Raw genomic sequence first — 21,188 nt, 5'->3', positions numbered from 1 at the left:
CTAGGGTTCAAAAATATAGCTCAAAGTAAGGGTTGCTTTTTCCCCCTCATCCTCCTCATCCTCCTAAGGGTTGAAGTTATAGGTATGTGCCGCACTGCTAGGCCTGTCTTTCCTCTTCCTCCGCCTCCTTTTCTTCTTAGACAGGGCTTTAATGTATCACCCGGCTTGATCTAGAACTTGCTTTCCAGATCAGGCGGTCCTCAAACTCAGAGATCTTGGTGCTAGGCCTGCGTTAACACACTGTATTCTCACAAAAACCAGGACCTGACACATGCTAGGCAGGGGCTCTACCACTGAGCCACGCCCCCCAGGCCCTCACTGGGGGATTCTAGGCAGGGGCTCTACCACTGAGCCACAACCCCAGCCCCTCACTGGGGGATTCTAGGCAGGGGCTCTACCACTGAGCCACGCCCCCAGCCCCTCACTGGGGGGTTCTAGGCAGGGCCTCTACCACTGAGCCACGCCCCAGCCCCTCACTGGGGGATTCTAGGCAGGGGCTCTACCACTGAGCCACACCCCCAGCCTCTCACTAGGGGATTCTAGGCAGGGGCTCTACCACTGAGCCACGCCCCCAGCCCCTCACTGGGGGATTCTAGGCAGGGGCTCTACCACTGAGCCACACCCCTCAGCCCCTCACTGGGGGATTCCTTTCTTCCTCATTTCTTTTCTCCTTTTTGAGACTCAGTTTTGCTATATATTTCCTACATAGGCCAGGCTTGCCTGGAACTCACAAAGAACCACCAGCCTCTGCATCCTAAGAACTGGGATCAAAGGAGTGTGCCACCACTGCCTTGGCCAAAAACACCATTTTTTATTGACGTAGCTTATTTTATTCCGTGTGTGTGAGTGTGCATGATCTACACAGTGAATGTATAGAGGTCAGAGGACAGCTTGCCTGAGTTGGTTCTCCAGGTCCTGGGGATGGAACTCAGGCCATGCTCTTGGTGGCTGGCACCTTTATCGGATGGACTGGAGACACGGCCCAACAGGTAAGAGCACATACTGCTGTCTCAGAGAACCAGAATTCAGGTCCAAGCATCCGCAGTGGGCGGTTGCCAGCTGTCTATAGCTCCAACTCCCAGAGGCTCATACGTGTACAACAGGCCCACAACATATAGGTAATTAATTTTATTTGTTTGCATTTTTAAATATTTACTTACTTTTGTTTTATGTGCATTAGTGTGAAGGTATCAGCTCCCCTTGGAACTGGAGTTACAGACACCTGTGAGCTGCCGTGTGGGTGCTGGGAATTGAACCTGGGTCCTTTGGAAGAACAGACAGTTACTCTGGGTTTTCTTTTGTTTTTGTTTTTTTGGTTTTATTTTTTGTTTGTTTGTTTGTTTGTTTTTGGTTTGTTGGTTTGGTGTTTTTTGTTTGTTTGTTTGTTTGTTTTGTTTTTCTGAGACAGGGTTTCTCTGTGTAGCCTTGGCCATCCTGGACTCACTTTGTAGACCAGGCTGGCCTCGAACTCACAGCGATCCGCCTGCCTCTGCCTCCGAGTGCTGGGATTAAAGGCGTGCGCCACCACGCCCGGCTTGCTTAATTTTTTTTAACAGTTATACTTTATTACAAACTTATTAACCGAGAGCACCTCACTTATAATCCGACTAACCTAAACAAATAGGAAAAGAAGATTAAACAATACAATAACGGCCGGGCGTGGTGGCACACGCCTTTAATCCCAGCACTCGGGAGGCAGAGGCAGGCGGATCGCTGTGAGTTCGAGGCCAGCCTGGTCTCCAAAGTGAGTCCAGGACAGCCAAGGCTACACAGAGAAACCCTGTCTCGAAAAAAAAAACAAAACAAAAAAAAAACAAAACAACAACAAAAAAAGAATACAATAATGAAACCGTAAGGTTATCAGTTCTTAGGACCAATTCTCCTGGCATAATCAGCAGGATTTCTTCTGCTATAACCTGGAGCAACCAGAACCTGGAACCTCAACCAGAGCCAGGAGCCCCAAAGCCTTCCCTTCCAGTGGTTCTCTCTAGGAGAGTCTCGAAGTGGAGTGATGAACAGCCAAAAGTATCCCAAGTCTCCAAAGGGTCCACCTCTTGTTTTTGACTCACATTTATACCTCCTCTCAGAATTTGTTCAAGGATGTTTTTCAGCTGCTTAATAACCCATCTCCCCCACATGGTGGTTTGACTTCTATCGAGATAAACATCACGTACTCTCTCAAAAGTCTTTTTGTCACCCCCCACTTGTGATCTAAACAAAAAACATGTTTATCTCTCCTTTACAGGCTGGCCTTGAACTCAGAGAGATCTGCCTGCCTCTGCCTCCCCGGTGTTGGGATTAAAGGCACACACCACCACGGCGCTGGGCTCAGACAGTGCTCTTAACCACTGAGCCATCTCTCCAGCCCGTTTCTATTTTGAAACAGGATTTTTGCATGTAGTCCTGGTTGTTCCTGAACTGTGTAGACCAGGCTGGCGTCAGACTCAAAGATCTGCCTGCCTCCGCTTCCTCAGCTACATAATTAAGTTTTTTGTTTTGGTTTCATTTTTTGGTTTTTCGAGACAGGGTTTGTCTTGTAGTCCTGGCTGTCCTGGACCATAATTAAGTTTTGGTTTGGTTTGGTTGGCTTGGTTTTTTTTGTTTGTTTGTTTGTTTTTTCGAGACATGGTTTCTCTGTGTAGCCTTGGCCATCCTGGACTCACTTTGTAGACCAGGCTGGCCTCGAACTCACAGCGATCCGCCTGCCTCTGCCTCCCAAGTGCTGGGATTAAAGGCATGTGCCACCACTGCCCAGCCCATAATTGAGTTTTAAAAGATATTTAATTTTTTTTTTTTAATTTAAAACAGTCTCATGTAGGCTACATAGGCTACCCCCCACGCTTGGATGATGGTGAACTGTGAATTTTCCTGCCTCCACTTCCCAACTCCTAGGACTATAGACCTGTGTCACCGTGCCTAGTTTTATGCAGTGCTAGAGATGGAACTCGAGCCAGGCGCAATGGTGCACGCCCTCAGGGAGGCAGAAGCAGGAAGATCTCTGTGAGTTCGAGGCAAGCCTGGTCTACAAAGTGAGTATGGGACAGCCAGGGCTACACAGAGAAACCCTGTTCTCCACCCCACCCCACCCCAAAAAGCAAGCCATAGTGGTGCACGCCTTTAATCCCAGCACTTGGGAGGCAGAGGCAGTTGGATCACTGTGAGTTCGAGGCCAGCCTGGCATACAAATCAAGTCCAGGACAGCCAAGAGACTACATAGAGAAACCCTGTCTCGAGAAACCAAAACCAAAACCAAAAAAAAAACAAACCAAAAAAAAAGCAAGGGTGTATGATCTCAGCAGTAAGAGGAGGGATTCTCAGATTCTCAATCATGACAAGATCAGGAACCAAGAGGAAAAGAGAGCAGGCACTTGGGAGGTTGAGGCAGAAGGATGACCATGAGCTTGAGACCAGCCTGGCTACAGTGTGACTCTGTCTTAAAACCAAAAAGAGGAGCCGGGTGGTGGTGGCGCACGCCTTTAATCCCAGCACTCGGGAGGCAGAGGCAGGTGGATTGCTGTGAGTTCGAGGCCAGCCTGGTCTACAAAGTGAGTCCAGGACAACCAAGGCTACACAGAGAAACCCTGTCTCGAAAAAACAAAAACAAACAAACAAAAACAGAGATAAAAAGAGAGCTGCTATTTGTTTGCTGGGGCATGCTTGACAACTTGAAGGGCAGTTTGGCTCTTGGGGATGATCGCAAGTCCTCAGACATGCACTAGGGTATTGGGGTCACCAGCCTGTCCCCTTCTCTTCACTGATCCCTCTTCTCTCTACTCCCACCCGCCCCCCTCCCTGGCACACCTGTTTTTTCCAGTTGCTCCTGATGTCCAACCTCTACAACCTTTAGCCTGTCCCTGTTCCCGGGATGAGCAAACATTGCAGGCAGCAAACAGCAAACAGCCCACAGCCACCCTGTGTGCCGACTTTGGCTTAAGGGCAGAGGACAGAGACCTTTCCCAGCCCCAGCCCCAGCCCCAGCCCCCATATCTTAGCCTCTGTCTTAGGCTGTGAGGTTTGCATGGGGAGGGACATAGGCTGTCCCAGCATGGTGAGATGGTGAAAGATAACTAGATTCAGACCTCACCATCAACTACAGCTTCAGTTTCCTCATATGTGAAAAAATAATGCTGGGTAGGAGCATGGCTCACTGGTAGAGCCCCTGCCTAGAATCCCCCAATGAGGGGCTGTGGCGTGGCCCAGTGGTAGAGCCCCTGCCTAGAATCCCCCAGTGAGGGGCTGGGGGCGTGGCTCAGTGGTAGAGCCCCTGCCTAGAATCCCCCAGTGAGGGGCTGGGGGCGTGGCTCAGTGGGAGAGCCCCTGCCTAGAATCCCCCAATGAGGGGCTAGGGCGTGGCTCAGTGGGAGAGCCCCTGCCTAGAATCCCTCAGTGAGGGGCTGGGGGCGTGGCTCAGTGGGAGAGCCCCTGCCTAGAATCCCCCAGTGAGGGGCTGGGGGTGTGGCTCAGTGGTAGAGCCCCTGCCTAGAATCCCCCAATGAGGGGCTGGGGTGTGGTTCAGTGGGAGAGCCCCTGCCTAGAATCCCCCAGTGAGGGGCTGGGGGCATGGCTCAGTGGTAGAGCCCCTGCCTAGAATCCCCCAGTGAGGGGCTGGGGGCGTGGCTCAGTGGTAGAGCACCTACTCAGACACAAAGCCCTAGGTTCAGTTCCCAACAATGGGGGAAAAAAATCCCTAACTTGTGGGGAAGAGCAAAGCTACTTCCTCTGGGCCTTGATCACAGTGTGTATAGGGAAGCACATGCCAAATTAAGATCATCATATTTGCTTTAATCCCAGCACTCAGGAGGCAGAGGCAGGTGGATCGCTGTGAGTTCGAGGCCAGCCTGGTCTACAAAACGAGTCCCAGGACAGTCAAGGCTACACAGAGAAACTGTCTCAAAAAACCAAAACAAAACTGAATAAATAGACAGCAGCCGGACAGTTCCCCTCTGGTAGCTCCTGTTCTGATGCCCTGTCCAGCGTCAGGCTAACCTACGAGCACGGGGACAGTAATCAACCAATCACACTTTAGTAAGAAGTCATCAGCCCACAGGTTGCAAGCAACCAGCACCAGGTCAATGCTGAAAAGGTGTGGAGTTTGCCCACAACCTGCACATACATTCCTCCCGCATTTGTGGGGAGCAGGGTCTTCTGTGCCATCCACGCTCAAACTCAGTCCTCTCGCCTCAGCGGCTCAAGCACTGGGCTCCCAGGCATGCGCCACCGCGACCACGTCCACCAAGAGGTCTTTTTTATGACAATATGTCTGGGATCTAGGGTGCGTTGCTTTGAGCTTCTGTTCTCCTTTTTCTGTTGTGGGGGGAAAAAAACCCCAACCCAAACCAAACCACAGTACATAAAATTTACCATTTCAGCCACTTTCGGGTGTCTGGGTCAGCAGTGTTGGGACATTTACACGGTTGTGTAACCGACCCCAAAGTCTATTCTTAAAATGTTTGGATCATGGAAAACAGCAGCTATGGATGTTTTGGGTTTTTTTTTTTTTTTTTTCTTCTGTCAGCGAGAAATTGACATGTGATGACCACCTACCAGTGTGATGGGTCAGCCCTCCTCAGACGTGTGGGGCAGGGTTGCTCTGGCCACAGCTAAGATTTCATCAGTAGATTTTCTTTTCTTTCTTTCTTTTTTTTTTTTTTAAGATTTATTTATTTATTTATTATTTATTTAATATACAATACTCTGCCTGCGTGTACACCTGCAGGCCAGAAGAGGGCACCAGATCATATTACAGATGGTTGTGAGTCACCATGTGGTTGCTGGGAATTGAACTCAAGACCTCCGGAAGAACAATTAGTGCCCTTAACCTCTGAGTCATTTCTCCAGCACCCCCCTCCATCAGGAGATTTTCTGTGAGAAAAGAAAGTGTCCTGGGCATGTGGGCATTGCGTGTGATCCCAGCACTGGGTAGGGGGAGGCAGGAGCATCAGAAGTTCAAGGCCAGCCGAGGTTGCCCTGAAAAAAAAAGTCTCAGTAAACAAACACACAACAAAACACAGGAAGGAAGCCATGGGGCATGCAGTTACATTTCAACCTCAGATGGGCAGATAAGCACTGTATCTTTAGGACCATAAGACCCAGTCCCCCCACCTGAAAAAAAAGGGTGGGGGCGGGGTTAGGATGCGCCTTACGGTCCGATTGCTGTTTTTTTTTTTTTTTTTTTTTTTTTTTTTTGCTGTTTTTCTTGTTTTACTGCTCTAAAAACTGGGTGCGTCTTATGGTCAGGTGAGTTTTATAGTCCGAAAAATATTTTAGGTTATATTTAAGTATTTATTTGATAATATGCCAAAACCTTGCATGGAATTTAGTTAAATTAATTTTCCCATTAGTGTGGTTTACTCTTGAAACTGTAGCTCTCAAGAGCCTGAGGCAAAAAGGTTATGAGGTCATAGCTATCATGAGCTGTTGAAGACCTTTCCTAGAGATGGGGGTGGGGTGGGGGAGGCGTGCACCTGTAGTCCCAGCACTCGGGAGGCAAAGGCAGGCTGATCTCTGTGAGTTGGAGGCCAGCCTGGTCTACAAAGCCAGTCCAGGAATAGCCAAGGCCACACAGAGAAACTCTGTCTGGAAAAACAAGAAGGAGAAGAAGGAAGTGGGGACGGGAGAGCGGTAAGATGGTTCCACAGGTAAATGTAGTTTGACCAAGCCTAACTACCAGAGTGTTCTCTGAGGGACCCACATGGTAGAAGGAGAAAACCAACTCCTGAAAGATGGCATTGTCCTCTGAGCACACATGTTCCATGGCATGGATGTGCCCGTCGACACAGACTTACACTGTTGTGGATGGTTTGGGTTACATGTAAACATGTTTTTGTTTTTATCCCAGGTGTGGGATATGGGGGCCTGTGATGTTTGTCAGCTGGGAGCTGCCTAGAGCAGGGGCGTGGTCTTTGCCAGTTAGTATAAACGCCAGACCCAGAGAGAGAGACAGAGAGACAGAGAGGAAGAGACAGACACAGACACAGACACAGACACAGACACAGACAAGGGGCATTCGGAGAGAGAAGAAGGCTGCTGGTTTCTCTCCTTGGTGCTCCTGGTTGATTTTGGTGCAAGTTGATGAGAAGTTGAAGATGTCCTGAACCAGAATTGGACTTGCCCCAAGGAACCCCAGGACTCTAAACAGCAGGAAGCAGCTAAGGAAAACTATGTTCCCCCTCATCCCCCAACTAACCTCTTTTCTCTCCTACCTGGTGTTGGGGTGTTGGAAGGGATTGGGGGGGGGGAGTAGGAAGAGGTTTAAAGAAAACAAAATAAAAAATAGATTTAAAAAATACACCTACAGCTGGAGAGATGGCTCAGAGGTTAAGAGCACCGGCTGCTCTTCCAGAGGTCCTGAGTTCAATTCCCAGCAACCACACAGTGGCTCACGACCATCTATAATAAGATCTGGTGCCCTCTTCTGGCATGCAGGTACATATGCAGGCAGAGCACTGTATACATAATAATAAATAAATCTTAAAAAAAAAAAAAAAGACATGTGGGGACCCATGCCAAATTCTGTCATGTCAGAAATCCTGTGCTTAGGCTGCATGCTGTGACCTTCGAGTTGCTGACCTTTACCTCACCACAAGGTCTTGTGTTCCAGGCTATCCTTGGACTATTTACCTTTGTTTTTGTTTTTTTGTTTTTTCGAGACAGGGTCTCTTTGTGTAGCCTTGGCTGTCCTGGACCCGCTTTGTAGACCAGGCTGGCCTCGAACTCACAGTGATCCACCTGCCTCTGCCCTGGGATTATAGGCATGGCTTGACTATTTACCTTTGAAAGAAGTAGATAAGTCTCAACTAGGAACCACCCAGAGGATCTAGGAAGTTCTTACAAGGAACTACTCAGAGAACTAGGAAGTTCTACAGGGAGCGATTTAGGCTATTGCATTCTTGCCCGGGGGGCTAGGGTGAGTGAGATTAAAATAAATCCTATTGACCTTGCCCTATATATGGTCCTGCTAGTCAGCAATAAAGTGAATCTTGGTCAGAAATTTCCTGACTTGATTCATTATTTCTTGTCTCTGTATTCTACTTTCAGTCCCCACTCCCTCTTTCAGGTGAACCCTGATTCAATTTTTCCCGCGGGCTGGGACCCAACAAAGACATAATAAATAAATCTTTTTATTTTATTTTATTATGTATACAGTGCGCATTAGATCACATTATAGATGGTTGTGAGCCACCATGTGGTTGCTGGGAGTTGAACTCAGGACCTCTGGAAGAGCAGTCAGTGCTCTTAACCACTGAGCCATCTCTCCAGCCCCATAAATAAATCTTAAAAAACAAAAAAACAAAAAAACAAAAAAAAAACTCAGCCAGGCAATGGTAGCTTACACCTTTAATCCCAGCACTTGGGAAGCAGAGGCAGGTGGATCACTGTGAGTTCGAGGCCAGGCTGGTGTACAGAGCGAGTCCAGGACAGGCAGGGCTACACCGAGAAAGCCTGAGGCAAAACAAAAAACCAAAAACCCCAAACAAAAAAACTCAAAACCCAAGCCACACATGGTATGTGAAGACGAAGGCGTGTAGTCACAGCTATTCCAGAGGTGGAGGCAGGAGGACCACCATTTCAGGGTCAATTTGGCCTACTTAGCAAGACCTTGCTAAAAAAGGAGAGCCAGAGCACGCCTTTAATCCCAGCACTCGGGAGGCAGAAGCAGGCGGATCACTGTGAGTTCTAGGCCAGCCTAGTCTACAAAGTGAGTCCAGGATGGCCAAGGCTACACAGAGAAACCCTGTCTCGGGAAAAAAAAAAAAAAAAGGAGAACCAGGCATGGAGGCATAGCACTTTTAATCCCAACATCTGGTACGTGCAGGCAGGAGGATACATAGTGAGTTCTGGGCTAGCCTGGGCTACATGTATATGCAGGAGGATACATAGTTCTGTACTAGCCTGGGCTACACGGGACCCTGTCTCAAAACAGAAGCTAACACACACACACACACACACACACACACACTCCAATTTCTCAGGCATAGATTAAGGTCTCAATTCCCAAAGGCGGAAGCTGAGTCCAGGAAAATTCTAGTGGAGTGCGGCATCCGTGTTGGGGCTTCCATGAGGCAGCACCCTAGGAGGGTGGGAAAGAGGGAGTCGGGGAAGGGCAGGCCTGGCCTTTGACTGTCAGTGTCACCAGGCTCATCTCTTTGAAGTCCTGCCAAGGAGAATGGGGAGGTGACAGGGGGAGGGTTCTTCCTAGTGCTGCCTGTCCCTTCCCCAGGGTGGAGAGTGGAGCCCAGAGGGACAGACGGACAGAGGGACCCAGTCCACAGACATGGCCCTGCTGAGATACAGGCTGCGGGCCCTGCCCTCACTCTACCTTTCCTTGCTGCTCCTGTCCTGCCTTGTAGGTGAGGAGTGGGGGGCTGCTGGAGGTGGGGTTCTCTGAGTGGGGGCATGACTGTGGCATGACTGTAGCCATGAGAGACAGTGCAACACACACACACACACACACACACACACACACACACACACACACACACACAGGGCCTTCAGATGCCAGGCAAACACTCTATCACAGGCTTGTTTTGTTTTATTCTATGAAGACACGGTTCCCTGTAGCCTGGGCTGGCTTTGAACTTCAGATATAGGTAAGGCTGACCTTGAATCCTGAGTACTTTTGCCTCCCATCCCTGACGGTGGTGGCGCACGCCTTTAATCCCAGCATTCAGGAGGCAGAGGCAGGTGGATCGCTGTTGAGTTTGAGGCCAACCTGGTCTACAAAGCGAGTCCAGGACAGCTGAAGCTACACAGAGAAACCCTGTCTCAAAAAACCAAACCAAACCAAACCAACAAAACTCAGATTACAGGCATGTCCCACCACTCCTTGCTATGTGGTGCTGGGCATCGAACTCAGAGTCTTGTGCATGCAAAGCAAGAACTCCTCCCACCAAAGCCTTATCCTCAGCCGTTTGGTCCCAGCTGTGGTTGTGACAAATGTACGGGTCCCATCATGGGCTTTTTTCCCCCAGAGACATGTTTTTTCTATGTTATCTTGGCTATCCTGGACTTGCTTTGTAGACCAGGCTGGCCTTGAACTCACAGCGATCCACCTGCCTCTGCCTCCCTGAGTGCTGGGATTACACCACGCCTAACCCACCACAGGCTTTTGTCGCTATTGTTTGATTCTGTTTATTCATGGCTCTGTTGCTGTTAGTAGCTTTTTCGTTTTGTTTTTGTGAGACAGGGTCTGAGGTAGTCCAGGCTGACTTCAAACTTGCTGTGTAGGGGGGGCTGGCCTTGAACTCCTGCTCCACCTGAGTCTGCCTCCTAAGCACTAGAATCCCAGACATGCAATGCTTAACTGGGTGAGCTTGTGTGTGTTTGCTTTATATAGGGTACAGATATGAAAAGTCCTAGCGCCGAGCAGGGTGGTGCATGCCTTTAATTCTAGTACTTGGGAGGCAAGGTAGGCGGATTGCTGTGAGTTCGAGACCAGCCTGGTCTACAAAGTGAGTCTAGGACAGCCAGGGCTACACAGAAAAACCCTGTCTTGGGGGAAAAAAGAAAGAAAGAAAGAAAGAAAGAAAAGAAAAGAAAAGTGTGTGGCCACAGAGGAAGCTCTTTTTGTGTGTGCTCACACATAGCTTTGTATTTTGTTCCTGCGTTTAACATTGTATCTCATGCGAAGAGTATTTTGATAGGGGTCTGTAATCCTAATTACTCAAAGGCTGAGGCAAGGGAACTCCAAGTTGGGGGTCCTCCTGACAGTTTAGTGATACTTGTGCTTTTTTTTGTTTTTTTGTTTTTTGAGACAGGGTCTCTCTGTGTAGCTTTGGCTGTCCTGGACTCACTTTGTAGACCAGGCTGGCCTCGAACATACACACAAACACCTATTATAAACACGCATATATATGCAGTAATTAAAATTTTTTTTTCAGCCAGAATGGTCTGGGGATATAGCTTAGTGGCATAGCACCTGCCAAGCATGCTCTGGGGTCAACATCCAGTACCATTAAAATCAATCAATCAGGGGCTGGAGAGATGGCTCACTGGTTAAGAGCACCACCTGCTCTTCCAGAGGTCATGAGTTCAATTCCCAGCAACCACATGGTGGCTCACAACCATCTATAATATAATCTGATGCCCTCTTCTGCAGATAAAGCACTCATGCAATAAATAAAATAAATAAATCTTTTTAAAAAATAAATAAATGAAGCCAGGTGTGGTGGCGCACACCTATAATCCCAGCACTTGGGAGGCAGAGGCAGGCGAATTACTGTGAGTTCAAGGCCAGCCTGGTCTATAAAGCAAGTCCAGGACAGCCAGGGCTACACAGAGAAACCCTGTCTCAATCCCCTGACCTCCGACGCTGCCGCCCCTGCAGAAAAAAAAAAAACACTGGCTCTTCTTCTGGCTGATCCAAGTTCAGTTCCCAGCACCCAAATAGTGGCTGGCTACCAACGTTCCATATTTCCAGGGGATTCAATGCCCACTTCTGCCCTCTGAGGGCACCATGTACACACATGACACACAGACATACATACATACAAGCAAAACACTCACGCACATAAAGTCATTCCAGTAGGGCAGGAGGTAGAGGCAGGTGGACCTCTGTGAGTATGAGGCCAGCCTGGTCAACACAGTGAGTTTCAGGCCAGCCAGGGTTATACAAGAGACCCTGAGCCGGGCGTGGTGGCGCACGCCTTTAATCCCAGCACTCGGGAGGCAGAGGCGGGTGGATCGCTGTGAGTTCGAGGCCAGCCTGGTCTACAAAGCGAGTCCAGGACAGCCAAGGCTGACACAGAGAGACCGTGTCTTGAAAAACAACAACAAAAAAAAAAAAAAAAAAAAAAAAGAGACCCTGTTGTAAAATATACATGCACCTCCCATAGACAGTGCTGACGTCATGCCAGGCACCTTACTGTGTCCTCTCCCTATGCTTAGCTTAGCTCCCCCTTTCACAGGACAGGAAACTGAACCTTGGAGGGATGAAGTCATTGGTGAGGTTTACGACAGCAAGTGACGTGGAACTTGACTTGGAACTTGACATGACGTGTGGCCTGGGTGTGGCGCTACATGCCTGGAACCCAGCCCTTGGGAGATGGAGGCAAGCCTCAGCTACGTAGGAAGCGCCAGGACAAGCTGGGGATGTGGCTGAGTGGGCAGCATGCTCTACTTCGCGTGGGTGAAAGCCCTGCCTGGCCAGGTGTGGTGGCATATGCCTTTAATCCCAGTACTCAGGAGGCAGAGGCAGGAGATCACTGTGAATTCGAGGCCAGCCTGGACTACAAAGTGAGTCCAGGACAGTCAAGGCTACACAGAGAAACCCTGCTTCGGATAAAAAAAAAAAAAGAAAAAAAAAAAAAAAAGAAGGAAAGAAAAGAAAAAGAAATCCCTGCCTGTCATAACCCCGGGCATGAGATTACAGGCCTGTCCTGCCCACCACTTTGGAGGTGGAGTCAAAAAGATCAGGAGTTTGAGGTCAGAAGTCATCCCGCGCTTCCAGAGGCCAGCTGGGACGACCCGAGGCCATGTCTTAAAAATTAGCAGGCCATGGTGGTACACGCCTTTAATCCCAGCACTCGGGAGGCAGAGGCAGGCGGATCGCTGTGAGTTCGAGGCCAGCCTGGTCTACAAAGTGAGTCCAGGATGGCCAAGGCTACACAGAGAAACCCTGTCTCAAAAAACCAAAAAAAAAAAAAAAAAAAAAAAAAGAATAAAAATGAAATAATAAAAATGACAAAAAAATAAGTATTCGAAAAATGTTAGGATAAGCGACACAAACATGATCATACATGCTTGCGTGCCAGCTCGTATCTGTGGGTGAGTCTCTACCTAGGGGGGTGTGTGTTTATGGTGTGTGTTACAGGGGCTTTTGCTCCTTGGTGCATGGAGGTGTTCTGGGTCAGAGGCCATCCTTGGGCAGGACGGTTAAATGGTTAGAGAGAGGCACCAGGTGGGAAGTGGAGCTGCAAACTGAGTGAGAAAATCTCAGGAGACAGAGAGACAGGGGAGAGACCAGCAGTGGGGGTGGGGGAAAGAGGATGAAATGGTGGGAGTGAAGGCAGTGGCGTGGAGGGACTCATAAGCTGGGGCTGGGAGAGGTGGTGCAACACACAGGGCACTTTCCTGTACACTTGGTCTAGGTGGCACAATAACCTTAAAAAACAAAACAAAACAAAACAAAGTAATTGTGGCCATTCTACAGGGTAGGAAACTGAGTCCAGGACAAGTGAAGTCAATGTGTGGCCTATGGTGACGAGTGACATGGGTATCTAGGTACAAAGGTGACTGCACCTGTCCCCCAGGAATAGGGTTTTGTGATCCCGGCCCTACTCAAGCTGCTCTGTGGCTTCCCCCAGCATCCGTGCCGACAGAAAGCCTCAAGCCCACACCTGGCCCCGACACCAGCCACTGGAGCCTGGTAAAGACCAGGGTAATGAAGATGGTGGAGCCACTGGTGACCAGGACCAAGGACAGATGGCAGTGGTTCTGGTGAGAGAGTTCTGCTGGGAGGGGACAACAGAGATGGGGGTGGGAGGGAGAGCCTGTGGCTAGAACCTGAGTGTGAGGGAGAGGGGGGCTGGGCCTGGACTCCTGGGGGGTCTGAGTGAGGAATGAGAAAAGTCTGGAGGGGCCGGAGAGATGGCTCAGTGGTTATAGAGCACCACCTGCTCTTCCAGAGGTCCTGAGTTCAATTCCCAGCAACCATAGGATGGCTCACCACCATCTGAAATGGGATCTGACGCCCTCTTCTGGCATGCAGGTGTACATGCAGATAGAGTACTCATTCACATTAAATAAATAAAAAGAAAAAATAATAATAATAATTATTATTATTATTTTTTTTTTGGTTTTTCGAGACAGGGTTTCTCTGTGTAGCCTTGGCCATCCTGGACTCACTTTGTAGACCAGGCTGGCCTCGAACTCACAGCGTTCCGCCTGCCTCTGCCTCCCCAGTGCTGGGATTAAAGGCGTGCGCCACCATGCCCGGCATAATTATTATTTTTTAAAAAAAGAATAAAGAAAAGTCTGGAGGCCCCGCAGTAGTGGCGCACGCCTTTAATCCCAGCACTCGGGAGGCAGAGGCAGGCAGATCGCTGTGAGTTCGAGGCCAGCCTGGTCTACAAAGCGAGTCTAGGACAGCCAGGACTACACAGACAGACCCTGTGTCGAAAAACCAAAAGAAAAGAAAAGTCTGGAGTGTTGAGTCTGAAGAGCATCAGATGTAAGTGGGCCATATCCCTGTGGTGTCTGGGTTGTCATCTAAGCTGTCCCCTTTATCCAGGGGCCCTGACGCGGTCCAGGGCTTTGTGCAGACCTATTATGAAGATCACTTGAAAGACCTGGGTCCCCGCACTCAAGCCTGGCTGCAGAGCTCCAGAGACCACCTCATCAACAAGACCTACAGCCTGTGTCCCCGGCTGCTCTGCAAGGACCAGACTCAGGGTTAAAGTGCCCCACACCTTCCTCCTCTGGCACCCACAATAAAGGTGTTTGCTCTTAATCTGTGTCACCTGGCCCGCCCTGTAGCTCGTCTTGAGGCCAGAGGTCAACCTTCTGTCATATCTAGGAGTTAATAAGTGGAAAGGCTGTCACCTGGTTGAGGAAGGCACGAGGAAAGCTTTAGGGGAAGGGGCTGTGGTGATAACCCTCCCCCACCCCTACCCCACCCCACCCCCGTCCCCTCACCCTCACCTCCGGGGATTCTGGCTTGAAATGAACTGGAGACACAGGGCGCCAGCTCATATCCTGGAGGCAAAGTCTTGAAGGCCAGTATGGGTCACATGACCCATCTCCTCACAGTGCCCCTCTCTTCCTAGGACATGCAGACTTTCTACTCTATTCTGAGTGGGTTCCACAAATCCAAAACTCCCCTCCACAGTACCCAATGGCACCCACCTATCTCTCTCAGGAATGGAGGGCAGGGGGCGGGGAGGTTACTGTCTTTCTTTTGGGAGAGACAATGATGGAGGCTCTATAGATCAAACCCAGGGCCTCACACAGGCCAGGTAAGTGCGCTACCACTGAGCCCCATCCCCAGTCTTCTTTTAAAGATTACATTTGTTTGGGGGATGACAAGGTAGCTCAGTAGTTAAGGCGATGGGCTGCTAAGTATTACTTTTTATTGGGGGGGAGAGTTGAGACAGGGTTTCTCTGTATAGCCTGACTGTTCTGGACTCTTTAGAGCAAGCTGGCCTTGAACTCAGGGCTCCACCACTACCACCCCGGCTTTATTTTTGCATACACACACACACACACACACACACACACACACACACACACACACACGCTTTAGACACGGCCTCACTATGTTGCCCTGGCTGTGTCCTGGAACTCACTCTGTAGACCAGGCTGGGCAGGGTGGTACAGGCCTGCAAAATCCCAGCACCTAAAAGATCAGGAGATCAAGGACAGCCTGAGCTACACAGAGAGTTCCGGGGTAGCCTGAGCTAGATGAGAAACTGTGAATAAAACCAAAAGGAAGCCTTTTCGTTTTCAGGTGAAAAAAAATTTGCAGCCGGGCGGTGGTGGCGCACGCCTTTAATCCCAGCACTCGGGAGACAGAGGCAGGCAGATTGCTGTGAGTTCGAGGCCAGCATGGTCTACAGAGTGAGTCCAGGACAGCCAAGGCTACACAGAGAGACCCTGTCTTGAAAAACAAAAGAACAAACAAACATCTTGCTAAGTGGCCCAGTGGTTCTTGGATTCACTCTGAATTCTTTTTTTTTTTTTTTTTTTTTTCTTCGAGACAAAGTCTCTCTGTGTAGCCTTGGCTGTCCTGGACTCGCTTTGTAGACCAGGCTGGCCTCGAACTCACAGCGTTCCGCCTGCCTCTGCCTCCCGAGTGCTCGGATTACTGGCGTGCGCCACCACGCCCGGCTTCTCACTCTGAATTCTTGATCCTCCTGCTTCAGCCTTCTGAGTGACCTTGAGGTTATAGTCCTGCCCGGTTTATGGGTGGCTTTTCAAAGTGGGGCTCCCCTGCGGTGGACCTGGCAGGAAACATCCCTGACCATTGCCCTTCCAGGCCTGCCTGTCACCCCACCCCCTCTGTAGCTCTGTTGGCCAGGACTTTGGCCTAGGACAGAGGAGCTGCCTGATATGGAAGGGGTGGGGGCTCCAGAGCTATAAAGCCTGCCAGCCCACTGGCGTTAGTTACAGCCCTGCCTCTTACACTCAGGTAAGATGTGAAGGGGGTGGTATAGTGCATCAGGGTGGGAGAAAGATTCCTAAATCAGAAGTTATAGGAGTAACTGCTTAGTTACCTGTCTCGGAATCGTGGAATTGAAAGACTTTTTCTTTCTTTCTTTCTTTCTTTTCTTTGAGACATGGTCTCGCTATGTAGCCCAGGCTAGCTTTGAAATTCTGATTCTCCCACCTTAGCCTTGGTGTGTCTGACTGAAACCATGGAGTTTAGATTTGTTCTCTATTTGTTTATCTTGGCCCCTACTCCCAGGATTTGATCTTTACCTCTATTGATGTTTTTTTGTTTTTGTTTTTTTTAATTTTAGTTTTTCTTTTCTTTTTCTTTTTTCTTTTTTTGGTTTTTCGAGACAGCGTTTCTCTGTCCTGGAACTTGCTCTGTAGTCCAGGCTGGCCTCGAACTCACGGAGATCCACCTGCCTCTGCCTCCCGAGTGCTGGGATTAAAGGCGTGCGCCACCACCATCCAGCTAGTTTTAGTTTTTCAAGACAGGGCTTCTCTGTGTAGCTTTGGCTGTCCTGGACTTGCTTTTTGGAGACCAGGCTGGCCTTGGATTCACAGAGATCCACCTGCCTCTGCCTCCCAAGTGCTGGGGATTAAAGTTTACCTCTTTTGAAAACATCTGTATTTATTTATTTTGTGTGTGTGGATGTTTTGCCTGCATGCATGTCTGTGTACCACGTGCGTGCTTGGCTCGCTCAAGAAGCCAGAAGAGGATATTGCATGCCCTGGGACTAGACTTACAGACGGTCATGAACCGTCGCGTAGGTACTGGGGATTGAACCCAGGGTCTCCTGGAAAAGCAGTTAGGGCTCTCAAACCCTGAAGCCGCTTTTCTCTGGCACGGATCTCAGCCATTTGCTATTTCAATTTCCCCAGGATGGTTTTTGTTACTTTGTTTGTTTTTTTGTTTTTTAGGGGGTGTTGTTTATTTTTTTTTGGAGACAGGGTCTCTCTGTGTAGCCCTGGCTGTCTTGGACTCACTTTGTTGACCAGGCTGGCCTCGAACTCACAGAGATCCACCTGCCTCTACCTCTCAAGTGCTGGGATTAAAAGTGTATGCTACCATGTCCTCAAGGTTTTAACCAAGAATTTGTTTTTAAAAGGGTTGTTTATATTTCCTTCTAGTTCAGGGCTATTTACACCTCAAGATAGCTTTCCTGAGTGAATGGATGGTTGGAGAGATGTGTCTCAGCTGCCTTGTCTATGTTTCATTAGCACATAGGAGACCCTGAGTGACATCCCTACTACTTGAAAAAAAAAAAAATGTCAGATATGGTGGCACACACCTGTGACCCCAGTACTCCCAGGGTGGAGGCAGGAAGATCAGGGGTTCAAGGTCATCCTAGTCTACTTACTCAATTTGAGGCCAGCCTGGGCTATGTAAGACTTCGTGTTTAAAAAAACTAAAGTGAGGGCCGGGCAGTGGTGGCACACACCTTTAATCCCAGGACTCGGGAGGCAGAGGCAGGCGGATCGCTGTGAGTTCGAGGCCAGCCTGGTCTACAAAGTGAGTCCAGGACAGCCAAGGCTACACAGAGAAACCCTGTCTCTAAAAAACAAATCAAAACAAACAAACAAAAATTAAAGTGAGGCTCAGTGGTTAAGAGCACTTGTTGTTCTTGTGGAAGACTTGGGGTTTGGGCTGGAGAGATGGCTCAGAGGTTATGAGCACTGACTAGTCCTCCAGAGGTCCTGAGTTCAATTCCCAGCAACTACTTAGTGGTTCATACCATCTATAATGAGATCTGATACCCTATTTTGGCCTGCAGGTGTATGAGTAGGCAGAGCACTCTTTTTTTTTTTTTTTTTTTTTTATTAATTTATTCTTGTTACATCTCAATGTTTATCCCATCCCTTGTATCCTCCCATTCCTCCCCCCGCCCCCGAGCACTCTTATTATACATAATAATAAATAAATATCTTTTTTTTTTTTTTTTTTTTTTTGGTTTTTCAAGACAGGGTTTCTCTGTGTAACCTTGGCTGTCCTAGACTTGCTTTGTAGACCAGGCTGGCCTCGAACTCACATCGATCCGCCTGCCTCTGCCTCCCGAGTGCACCATTCCCAGTACTTGAGAGGCCAAGGTAGGTGGCTCTCTGAGTTCAAGGCCATTCAGGGCAAATTAATGAGACCTTCTGTCACCCCCTCCATCCCAACCCCCCCCCCCACAAAAAACGGGGAAAACCCTCTAGAGCAGAATTCCAGAAGGGACCTCATGTGGATTGTTTCAAATTCTTGGGCAGGAATAGGGACAGGACAGGGTCCCTCCCCACTGGAGATCCGGACCCTAGCAACGCATTGCCCAGGCACCTTCCGCCTACCACAGCACCATCCTCAGTGCTCTGGGTCACGGACAACATGAGTTCTAGGTTCCTCCTGGCTCTTTTCCTTGTCCTCCTGGTGTTGGGATGCGGTGAGTGGGGCCACAAGGTGGCGGTGAGGGCTCAGGGAGGAAGGCGGGGTGGGGTGGGGGTGATCCTCAGGCATCTCCTCACCTTCCTCTGCCACCCCTCTTCCTCCTCACCTGCTTTCTTTCGCTCACCCGAGGTCCCCTCAGGGCCACCAATCTAACCAGCCTGCTTTCCACAGAGGCCCAGCAAGATGAGGATTCGGGCAGCTCGGCTCTGCTGGACAAGGTCCAGGAGTCCCTCATCACTTACTGGCTCTCTGCCAGGGCGGCTGCCCAAGGCCTGTACCAGAACACATACCTGACCAGCGTGGATGAGAAACTGAGGTATGCCTTGCCCAGTGGAGACAGAGCCCAGCATACATGCTCATCTAGGCCTCAGCCTTCCTCCCTCAGACCCAGGGGTCCGGACTCAGCCCTCCTCCCTCAGACCCAGGGGTCCGGACCCAGCGGTCCGGGCCCAGCCCTCCTCCCTCAGACTCAGGGGTCCGGGCCCAGCCCTCCTCCCTCAGACCCAGGAGCCACAGGGGTCCAGGCCCAGCCTTCCTCCCTCAGACCCAGGGGTCCGGACTCAGCCCTCCTTCCTCAGACCCAGGGGTCCAGGCCCAGCCCTCCTCCCTCCAACGAAGAAATATAAACCCCATCTCTTTTCTCTCAGATGCAGAGGTCCAAACGCTAGCTTCTCTCTCTCAGAACCCAGAGCTGTCCTTCAGGCTCTTCCTTCTAACCCTCTGCTGTGCTTTCTCTGCAGAGACATGTACAGCAAAAGCTCGGCGGCCATGAGCACTTACGCGGGCATTTTTACGGACCAAGTCCTTACTCTCCTGAAAGGAGAAGAGTGACCTGCAAGCTCCAAGTCAGGGGGGAAGGGAGAAGGGGGCGGAGCATGAGGCCTCTGCCCTCAGACTAGGATGGTCCTACCTCCCCTGTCCCACCAGCTCTTGTCTTCCTACTCCCAAGTCCAGACTGAATTCTCTCAGGGAAAGAATAAATGGCTCCAGGTACGTTGCCTTTGGTGTGGTCTCTTCTCTCACGCTCCCAGAGCTGGGATGGAAGGGCTATGGAATCTAGTCAGCATATTTTATTTGTTTGCTTGTTTGTTTTTTGTTTTTTGAGAAAGGGTTTCTCTGTGTAGCCTTGGCTGCCCTGGACTCGCTTTGTAGACCAGGCTGGCCTTGAACTCACAGCGATCCACCTGCCTCTGCCTCCCGGGTGCTGCGTGTGCCACCACGCCCGGCTGCTAGTCAGCATTTGATCGGGGCGCTTAGATGACAAAATCCCGCATTGGGAACATTTGGTGAGCATCCATATGTGTGTGGCTTTAACTCAAAACTTGGTCCACTGGAATGGCTAGGGTGCACACTAGCCAGGCATGTGGGTTCACACCTGTAGCCCTAAAGGCCTGAGGCAGGAGGATCATTGCAATTCTAAGTTCAGCATGAACTAGGTAGTGACTTTTAGTTCTCTTTTAAAATTTACATTTGTCTATTTTTGTTTTTAAATTTAATTGTATTATTTATTTATTTGGTTTTGTGTAACAGAGTTTCCTGTGTAGCCTTAGATGTCTTGGACTCACTTTGTAGACCAATCTGGCCTCAAACTCACAGAAATCTGCCTGCCTCTGCCTCCCTGAGGGCTGGGATTACAGGTGTGCGCCACCCAAGCCCGGCTTTGGGTTTCTCTATGTAGCCCTGGATGTCCTAGAATTCACTATATTGACCAGGTTAGCCTTGAACTCACGGAAATCCACAGATTCCCTCTACCTAGAGGCCTCCTGAGTGCTAGGATCAAAGGCATGTACCACCACACGCTGCTTTTTACTTTATTTTCTATCTTTCTTTTTTCCTTTTTTTTTTTTTTGGTTTTTCTTTTCCTTTCTTTTCTTTCTTTTTTTTTGAAACAGGGTTTCTCTGTGTAGTCCTGGCTGTCCTGGACTCACTTTGTAGACCAGGTTGCCCTCAAACTCACAGCGATCTGCCTGCCTCTGCCTCTGGAGTGCTGGGATTAAAGGCGTGCGCCACCACGCCCGGCTTTTACTTTATTTTCTAAAACACAGTATTTTTGAGTCCATCCTGGGTGGCAGAGTAAGATCTGTTTCAAAACAAACATACAAATAGCACACATACAATTTAAAAATAATATATTTTTTTCTTGAGACAGGGTTTCTCTGTGTAGCCTTGGCTGTCCTGGACTCACTTTGTAGACCGGGCTGGCCTTGAACTCACAGCAATCCACCTGCCTTTGCCTCCCAAGTGCTGGGATTAAAGGCGTGCACCACCATCACCCGGCCCAATATAATCTTTTAAAACCCCTCTGAAATACACAGGTGGAGTCAGGAAAATCAGGAATTCAAGATCATTCTCAATTGCTTAGTGATTTTTGAAACCAGCCTGGGCTGTGTGAGACCTTGTTCCAAAACCCAACAAAAACTGGGGTGGTTCAGTGGCTCAGTGAGCACAGGCAATCTATCTCTAGAACCCACAAAACGGTGGGAGGGGAGACCCATTTCACAAAGTTGTCCTCTGGCCTCCACATGTATGCTGTGCCAAACAAGCGCCTGGTGCAGAGGAAAGGCTGGTTGGCACTCACAAAGCTCTGCCAAAGTTAGGAATTTGAGGCTAAAATTGCCAG

The 21,188-nt window shown here is 49.5% G+C and overlaps 2 protein-coding genes across 2 annotated transcripts; both read left to right on the top strand.

The window, feature by feature from the left end:
• Positions 1-9,184: 9,184 nt before the first annotated feature.
• On the top strand, positions 9,185-14,449 carry Apoc4 (apolipoprotein C4). Its single transcript, XM_051162543.1, has 3 exons — positions 9,185-9,350; positions 13,305-13,437; positions 14,231-14,449. Exons 1-3 carry the CDS (start codon positions 9,275-9,277, stop codon positions 14,394-14,396), a joined length of 375 nt encoding a protein of 124 aa, XP_051018500.1. The 5' UTR covers positions 9,185-9,274; the 3' UTR covers positions 14,397-14,449.
• Positions 14,450-18,508: 4,059 nt separating this feature from the next.
• On the top strand, positions 18,509-19,457 carry Apoc2 (apolipoprotein C2). Its single transcript, XM_051162544.1, has 3 exons — positions 18,509-18,563; positions 18,740-18,884; positions 19,309-19,457. The coding sequence occupies exons 1-3, from the start codon at positions 18,509-18,511 to the stop codon at positions 19,397-19,399; spliced, it is 291 nt and encodes a 96-aa protein (XP_051018501.1). The 3' UTR covers positions 19,400-19,457.
• The last annotated feature ends 1,731 nt before the right edge of the window (positions 19,458-21,188 follow it).

This window comes from Acomys russatus, chromosome 19, assembly GCF_903995435.1.
Source record: "Acomys russatus chromosome 19, mAcoRus1.1, whole genome shotgun sequence".
NCBI lineage: Eukaryota > Metazoa > Chordata > Mammalia > Rodentia > Muridae > Acomys > Acomys russatus.
The sequence above is the reverse complement of the archived record's forward strand: the minus strand, read 5'-3'. Positions and strand labels throughout refer to the sequence as shown.

Excerpts from the sequence above, each read along its gene's own strand:
- Apoc2 (XM_051162544.1), top strand. The coding sequence starts at position 18,509 with ATGAGTTCTAGGTTCCTCCTGGCTCTTTTCCTTGTCCTCCTGGTGTTG. Across the intron at positions 18,564-18,739 it reads CCTCCTGGTGTTGGGATGCG|AGGCCCAGCAAGATGAGGAT; the intron begins GTGAGTGGGGCC and ends TGCTTTCCACAG. Across the intron at positions 18,885-19,308 it reads AGCGTGGATGAGAAACTGAG|AGACATGTACAGCAAAAGCT; the intron begins GTATGCCTTGCC and ends CTTTCTCTGCAG.
- Apoc4 (XM_051162543.1), top strand. The coding sequence starts at position 9,275 with ATGGCCCTGCTGAGATACAGGCTGCGGGCCCTGCCCTCACTCTACCTT. Across the intron at positions 9,351-13,304 it reads GCTCCTGTCCTGCCTTGTAG|CATCCGTGCCGACAGAAAGC; the intron begins GTGAGGAGTGGG and ends GGCTTCCCCCAG. Across the intron at positions 13,438-14,230 it reads GACAGATGGCAGTGGTTCTG|GGGCCCTGACGCGGTCCAGG; the intron begins GTGAGAGAGTTC and ends CCCTTTATCCAG.